This window comes from Sitophilus oryzae, unplaced genomic scaffold, assembly GCF_002938485.1.
Source record: "Sitophilus oryzae breed Bouriz unplaced genomic scaffold, Soryzae_2.0 scaffold_1499_pilon_pilon, whole genome shotgun sequence".
Classification (NCBI taxonomy): Eukaryota; Metazoa; Arthropoda; class Insecta; order Coleoptera; family Curculionidae; genus Sitophilus; species Sitophilus oryzae.
The window spans coordinates 6,069,314-6,077,995 of NW_022146168.1; the positions used below are offsets into that span (position 1 = coordinate 6,069,314).

The 8,682-nt window shown below is 32.5% G+C and overlaps 1 protein-coding gene across 1 annotated transcript; it reads right to left on the reverse strand.

Moving 5' to 3' along the window:
- Positions 1–230: 230 nt before the first annotated feature.
- Positions 231–596, reverse strand: LOC115877973. The gene has a single exon (XM_030894324.1). It carries the CDS (start codon positions 594–596, stop codon positions 231–233), a length of 366 nt encoding a protein of 121 aa, XP_030750184.1.
- Positions 597–8,682: the final 8,086 nt, after the last annotated feature.

The following is an 8,682-nucleotide window of genomic DNA, read 5'->3' on the forward strand; positions in this document are numbered from 1 at the left end:
GTTTTTGGGAACATAAGAAACAAGTACGCAGGTCTCCGAAAATGCAAACATGCTACTACATTGCTTTCTTTCTTTGATAATAAGAAATTCTGGGGGAATTTCCTTTTTATTTTTTCTCAGCGTCCCGACTAGTGTCGTTCTGTATAAGTTTGTAAGTCCTAATGCTAAAGGCACTGACGTAAAGTAGTTATCGATGGTTAAATTACGACCGGTATTTAGTATTGGTTGAGCTAATCGCTTGATAACAGACGCTGCTTTATTATCACGTTGAATGGGCCATCCGCTTGTTTGCCGGCATATATTTCTAAATTGGAGGTATAGAAAGTACGAGCATCTACCATCGCATAAATTTTAATGCCATATTTTGCCGGTTTATTAGATATATACTGGCGGAACATACAACGGCCTCTAAAGGCATCAAGCATTTCGTCAATAGTGACATATTCCATCACTTGATAGTTTGCCGTGCATCGTCCTACAAAATCGTCAAACAGAAATATGATAGGAGCTAGGTTATAGGTCTTTAGGCAGTCTTTTCTGTCATCATTATCAAACCGTAAAGCTTGTAAAAGTTCGTAAAACCTTCTTTTACTCATAGTAGCAGTGAAGCACTCGGTGAAGTACCGTCTTTGGTCCATAAAAAATCTTAAATATTCTATAATCCATAATATTTATTTCATATTAAGTGTTACTAACTTGAATTAACATAGAATGTGTCCCTTTCCGGTTATAATAAGAATCGTCACCTCTTGGTCCGTTAATTAATATGTGTGACCCATCTACACAATATTAGGAAACAATGAGTTTCCCCGTAAGTTGTTAAAATCTAGTATCTTTCTTCGGCCATATTATATAACGATCTCGAGCAGCATATATTCTTTTCACTGTTTGTATAAATATCGTGTGGGCATGAGCTCGACTTAGACCAAATCGGCCGCTATTCCTCTAAACGATTCTTGGTTTGAAAGAACCCAGAGCGTCAACAAGAAAGCGTGTTGCGGTGACACCGATGGTTTTGTAACATTTAATTTTATTGGTTGGAGTTGTAGGTCTTCCAACACGTTCTAACACGTTCTTCTTCGTACGTCTTCCAACACGTTCTAAAAAAGTGATACAGATACAAACAGATTTATTTATATTGTCTTACCTCCACAACAGACCTCGTAAGTCTAAAGTGTGACTTAAAATCCATGTCACAGTATCGTGGAACCACTGACAAAATATAATTTTCAATTTTCGCATACATTTTTGGTTGGTTTCTCACGAGATGGATTAAGAGTAAATCTTCATCCGATGAACTTTCTTAGAAGATGCCTCTATAATTTTTCTAACCAATTGTACACTGCCCAGTCATTGTTTATTAATGTTTATTCAGAACTGCTTAACAAGTAACAACCATAAAGATAAAGATGGTAACAACTCACTCTTCCACAATACGGTTATTTATTATGTTTTCAATATTTCTGTCGTCTGTTGTCAGTAGTCTGTTGTCAATAGTTCTGTTGTGTTTTTCTGACAGTAAAATACACCGGTAGTTTCCGATGAATTTTGATGACGCAGTAGAAATCGTGTGCTCACCGCTAAGTGGACATTCTGCATGTAGTCAAATGTTATTACTTCCAGGTCATCACAAATCTTGCACTCATCAGTAGATTGCTTTAACGATAAATAAAACTTTTTTGCTCTTCTTTTATCCACCGCGAGTTCGGCAGATGCTGTTCTTTTAGCTGCACCTCCTAGTGAAGGACTTTTTATTTTATGTCAAATTCTTCACATTTGCAACAAGTGTCTATTTGTGGACAGCCAAAATGAATGTCAAAAGTCCATGAAAATATTTCCCAAAGTAAGAATATCGAATTTTGGTTGTTGGATATTTTACTCTGAACATATCAAACATAATTTTCATATTGAGTTTAGCATCAAGATATAGATAGGTTTTACTGCTGTAATGAGTTTACTTAACAGGGAATGATTCAATATGCTGACGAATTAACACGTTGTTCTCTTCTGAAATAGCATTGCCTTTTATGTTGTGTCCACGCCTGTTATACGGAGTTATATTTTGTTTTAGAAGACCTTTTAAACTTTTTAACCTTTTAATGGTAATGCTAAACAAACAAAGAAATGCCTTTTGACATACTTTTCTTCGTTTACCATCAACAGGAATATAGTGATGAAAGGAGCAAGTTTTTCCCTCGGAATTTTGTGGTTGATATTTTCTTTTTATGTTAACTACTTCTAAAAGACCTTGCAAATATAAGTCCTGATCATACTTAGTGTTAAGAGCATGAAAGCGAGTAAAAAGTCCATCTTTTATATCATCATTCAATTTTTCAAAGCATTTCATTCGTCAGCTAAAAAAAAGAATGGTCAGTACATAATTACAGAAAGAATTTATCTATTACAAACTTACCGGCATCCATCTCCAAGCTTTCTTGCTGCTACAGTTTTTCCTTTATAATTTACGTAAGTTCTCCCTGAACTCTAGCTTTCTTGATAAAACTCCTTTTGTAATTTTCGTCATTTCTAATCCCTCGTTTTCTTTCTTTGTAGCTTCTTCTACTGATCTTTCTGACTGGGTATCGTCGGTATCATTCATTATTATTATTTTATAAAGATATTTTTTGTTAATAATAAACACTCTCAAATATAGGCTTTGACACAACAAATCTGATAGTACTTTTTGATTTTGGTATAGAAAATATTGTAATGTGATTTTTACCGCATGTGTATTGTTTAACGATTATAGACTAGATATTTGTTTGGCCAAGGATATTAAATCAAACATCTTTTATAACATATTTTTTAAAAAATATATTGTATAAGATGTTTATTTAAATTTACTTGAAACAAATTATCTGGCATAAAATCATCCTAGTTTAAATATTGTATGATCGAAGAATACGACTTCAAGTTAACTTAGAAATGACTATTGATGATGACATTAACCATATAACTTTACAAAGAAAATGTTATCGATCGTCATTTTTAAGTTAACTTGGAATCGTTATTTTTCGAACATACGGTATATTAAATTAATAAGTTGTAAATATAATACTATAGATGGCGCTGCTAAAATTGCTTTGAATGCAATGCAGATTTCTTTTTAAAATTTAATTGCAGATTTCTGTTTTTAAATTTAATTTGTAGTTCTAAATCCGTGTCATAGATGGCGTACCAAAATGTTGTCCTAATTTTTTGTACGGAAGATTTCGTTCTGTTTTAATCTGTTCTGTGGTACCAAGCAACTGATGACTTTTGATTTTTTAACGGTACTGCTCTCGCCTACAGGAGTGGGGAAAGCAGCACACAGTAGGGATCACTGTGGGGCGCGTGCCGTATTTCCTCGAGCATCGATCGACACGAACCAAGACTACTACTTACTTTTAACAAAATAATTATTTTATAAATAATTTGATAATTAAAAGCTAATTAATTTAATCATAACAAATTAATTATCACAAAAATTTAGTATCATCGTTACAAAGTGATTAAAAAGAAAACTACTTACTCTTTATTCTAAAGATAAAAAGCTTGTTTCATTTTGTCTGACTTCAAATAGGTAAATGGTAAATAAAAAACTAACTATTATAAGTTTTATCAACCTTACCTCAATTCACTATTATTATTCACAATATCACAATTAATGTAAAATTTATTTCTTAACTTAAAGACACAGAAATGATAATCTTGCAAATTCAAACCTTTGAAATGTTTTTAAAACCAGGGAAATTCCCGGTTGCCAACTTGAAAAACAGGCATTTATCACTGAAACCCAAAGCATAAAACACCTAAGTAGGAATCTGTAATTTTTTTTTATTTGCTTATAGTTTATTATCTTGAGTGTAGGTGACACCATTTTCTACAGCGATCTATATAACCTCACATATTTTTTGAAAAAAAAACTAAAAAAAATAAAATCCTAGCGAATTTCAGAATTATTTTTTTTTAAAAGTAAAAAACCTATCTTTGCCCCGAAAAAAAAATAAAAAAAAACATTTGAAACGTTAACTGTTACTTGAAAGGGTTTTATTTCATAAACTGATTGCAACTAAATGTATAATGAAAAAAGTAAATCTACATAAATGATGAATCAGACTCATAGGCTCGATCTTCAACTATTCCGTCTTCACGTGGTCGTTCAACAGTCGTCGCCTCTTCTCCAAAAATATGTTTATAGTAGCATTGATCTGCGGCTGGAACATACTTTTCTACGAGGGTTTTAACATCTTGGACCTTTTAGTATTGAAAATACTTCTGGCCGCGTTTATATGGGACCCATCTTTGAAAAAACGACATGCTCGATGCCACACGAGTTCAATAACCTGCCTAATCAACTTGTAAACAGTAAGTCTATAGTTTAGCCGGAGTTGATCATTGAAGGACGTTTGAGGGCCGAAATGAGGTCTTATTAATTTATCAGTGTGTGTGTGTGTGTGTGTGTGTGTGGGCCAACTATTTTATGGATATGGATGTTTGTCTGGGCCGGCGGATAAAGAAAGCCCATATTATTATAAAAAAGAATATGCGTCAAGGCATATGGGTTGTTAGATACAGTTTGGCTATTTTTAATCTAACTCTTTCCATATGAAGCAAGGACTTCTAAATTATACGTGAGAGAGTGGAATCACATAAATAATAAATTTAGACTAATGCAATATTTTTTCTTGGCGCGTAGGATAGGTAAATGCATTAAAGGGAACAATTAATTAAATCATTAAATTCCAAAACATAATAACTCGGATCTCATCGGATCTGCTGATACATTTTGCTAAAATTTAGGCTATTAGGACCTATATTTTTTATGATTATTATTTTTTTAATTAACAACTTAGGCCAAAGAAAAAGCTTGCATGGTTTCCATCGCCAACAGGCGTAAAAACACATGAATCCAAGGCGTTGCCAAATATTTATTGGGATAAGATTTTATCCTTTGAATATTGTTGTAAATAATAATTATCATTTAATTAGTGCTAACTTATCAAAGTTCACAACATGGCGAAATTTCAACAAAATCGGTCAACGGATCTTTGGGATATTAATAAAAAAGGTCTATTAGAAAACACCTTGACACCCTGTATCTTTAAAATTATACATTTCCGGACTTCATAAATGTTTATATGAACTTTTTACCTTAAAACACTCAAAGAATCACCTCCTGAAGTTTAGCCCAGGCGGTGGCTTGCCCGCAGTTTTTAATGGCTAGCTAGTGATCTAGTAAGCTATGTTTATTTTAATGGGAAAAAATACATTTCATAAAAAATAAACAAACTCATAATACAAATACTATACACTAATTAATTCATTTTAAATGTATCTAAATAGGCACTTTAATAATTGAAAAATGGCCAGGAGCACTTAAAATCACTTCATAGAATACCAAATATGCAAAAAAAATCCAATAAAAAAAACATAAATGGCACATTAAAATCTGCATTATCTGAAATCAAACTATACCTAAACGGCTAATAAAATAATAGTGACAGGACTAAATAAAAGTGACAAGACGCCAACATCGATAACGCGAGGAGCAGTTTTAAATAATTATTATATTATTCCGAGTTATTATTACATACGTGTTTTACAATTATTGTAATACAGTAGCATTCCTTCATATAAATTTGTATTTAAGTATTGTTAATATAGTCATATTAATTATTATAGCCCGTATGATTTCTAAAATAAAAAAATCAAGCGTGTTTTTATCAGAATTATTAAACGATTAAAAATAAGTAGAAATAGTTAATATTTATTAACTTCGTAAGTGTTATATTTTAATATAATTAGGGATTATCTTAAGTTTAAAATATGGTAAACTTGTATGAGTTTCAATCATTTATATTGAAAATGTTAGGAAAGACAATATAGATTTTAGGCAAGAGGGAAGCCAATATGGGGGGAAGGACTGCGTAACTAGTAATTAAAACTTAACAATCTTTATTACTTGATATTTTTCTGGTCATTCACGTTGCACTTTAACTCTTCGTTGTGTCACACACAATCTAAATTTCGAATATGATGCAGAACTGAAAAATTGGATTAAATATATTAATTGCAAGGTATGCAAAGATATATTTTTGTTAACTTTGCAAATACTTAAGGCATGCAATAATTTTAAAAAATTTTGACGTGAGATTACTTCATAATTCTTGGAAGTCTTGAATGATAAAGATTTGAATTATTATGGGTCTATTTTGTTTAAGAAGCTAACAAATAATTTCAAAAACTGAACTATAAAAATATATTGGTAGCAAATTTTTAAAAATATGCATAGTTATAATGCTCTATATTAATTGGACATACTGAGTGTAAACTAGGTATAGTTGTTGCAATAGATAATATATTTTGCTGCTTATTTTCAGTACAACAAAATCCGTTATGATGAAACGAAAAAAGAAATACTGCTACTCATATTATGGGCACCTATGTATTTTTAATTTCATAATGATGTTTAAAAATACATAGGTACATACTATGAGTAGTGGTTGTGACGGTTTTTTATTAGGTATGATGAAAAGAAGCTGCAAACTAAATTATCGTTGGAATAAAAAATATGCCTATACTGTGAGGCAACTCCATTCGAGTATAAATTAACATTTACATTCCAAGTATCTTCTTGGTCTACGGAAATTTTTATAGAAATGGGGGAATAAGGGTGAACGGCGCGGCACCCCGTTCACCCTTATTCCCTCATTTCTATAAAAAAATATTATGATTTATAACTTTTAATTTTTATTGTGAAAATTGGTGAAAAGTTTTTTTTTGTACGGCGAATATAAATTTATGGGCCATCCATAAATTTAAATTTACACCTAAGTTCGAATATTGGTTAAACAAGGAATACCAAGTATCGAAATACAAAGAAGAGTGAGTTTAGGTTAGATTGGAATTAGGTTTTAGTTGGTTTTACATTAATAAAAAATATAGACCTAATCTAAACTTAAGCTAAACTGACCCCCATTTTGCATATTTTGGGCTACTACGTGGGTATAAGAGCCCGTCATAGTGTCGTGACCAATGATCGTGACCAATCACGAATCCACACACGTTCATATCCATCATTAATATTTTCCTCACTAAAGTCTTCACTTTTACAATAAACCATCACGATAAAAATCAAATATCAAAATTATTTAACGTTGCAAACGTTAAACTTGTTCACTATACATATTATCTGGAATATATTTGTGAATAGCGATCAATGATACGTTAGACTGCCAGAATACTGACGTCACGAATGTCAAATTACTTTCCAAACAAAGGTTTAGTTCTTTATATTTCTATTGAGCTCTTCCAAATGACGCCACAAGTTAATATAAAACGTAAAAAACAAGCGATTGTCAACAACCGCCGACTTGTGTCTGGTATTTTCAATACGCCTATGATGGTTACGCATGTTGCAAAATCCTTGATTTTTTTCAGTTGATTGTCGGGATACGCTTGGATCATTTTGGATATTGATAGTGACAAAACAGTAGTTTTTCCAGATTTCAATGCGGAAAATCTAGTGAACAATGACATCCCCGTAGCAAGACCGTATCCAACTAGTTAGATCCTTCTGGTATTTAAATATCCCGTAAATTGAAATATGAAATTTGGATTTGTCTGTGCTTGAAAAGGTCGTTTTGAATATTGGTTTAAAATGGTCGTTGAAGTCTCTAACCATATCCTGATTTACTTCTACTACGCAAAATTTTTTGGATGTTCTGCGCACTAAATCTTTCCACTCTTCTGGAACATGAACTCTTCCTTCTTCCTCTCCCTATCGATCAGACCAAGGAATATCGCAATGACAAGCAAACCGTGGCCGGGTTCTGGATATTGGTGTATCACTTCATTAATCCGATTGTTTGTATTAACTACCGTATAAAGGTAATTTCCATACATTGGTTATTTTTATTTTGTGCAAAGGCGTTATCAGAAAACAAGTACAGCTTTGTTACAGTATCGGGTAGAAAGTTCTCAATATAATGTTCTAAGAAACTGATTACCTCATTGCTGCCCTTCTTTAAAGTAACCTCATCACACATATAAAAAGTAGACCAACCTGATTTTCTCCAAAATACACAAAAGTTGTATAGCCATAGCTGGCGTTTATAAAAAACATCCCCGGCAGGAACGTGTGGCAACGGTAGATTTTGCTGGAAATCAAAACAAAGCGTTTCTATAGTGTCATCCGTTTTAGCTTGGGTTGTTTTTCCTTATGCAAAATGTCTCAGCTTTTTTTACATGAAGTTGTTTCTCTATTTCCAACACCTTTTTTGCGTTAACATCCTGTTCAGCTTGAATGGCATTCTGGAGTCTGTCACATGTTTGACAGGTATCTGATCGGGGCGATCCGAAACTTATGTTAAAAGCAACGATGATAAAAATCGTATGTAACTCGGGGTTTACACTGCTTATTCCGTTTTAGTTTATAAAAATATCTGTTTCATATTTTTCTACGTATAACGAATGCATTTTTGAAACATTAAGTTCAGACGGTAAGTAAGTCCTTCCTTCCATTTTTCCTTCGGCTGTAGTGTGAGGAACGACGCGGGAAACGTTTAATGTGATCGTCAATAGTGCGAACAATATTTTCTGGTACTTTGTAAGGCCTGGATGAATGCTTACCCCTAATATCCGGTGGAGCTGAAGTTTTGTTTCTTAGAACAGCAATACGTAAACTGAACGAAGTACTGT

What these genes read in the sequence shown, in the direction of transcription:
- LOC115877973 (XM_030894324.1), bottom strand. Translation starts at nt 596, where the DNA reads ATGAGTAAAAGAAGGTTTTACGAACTTTTACAAGCTTTACGGTTTGAT.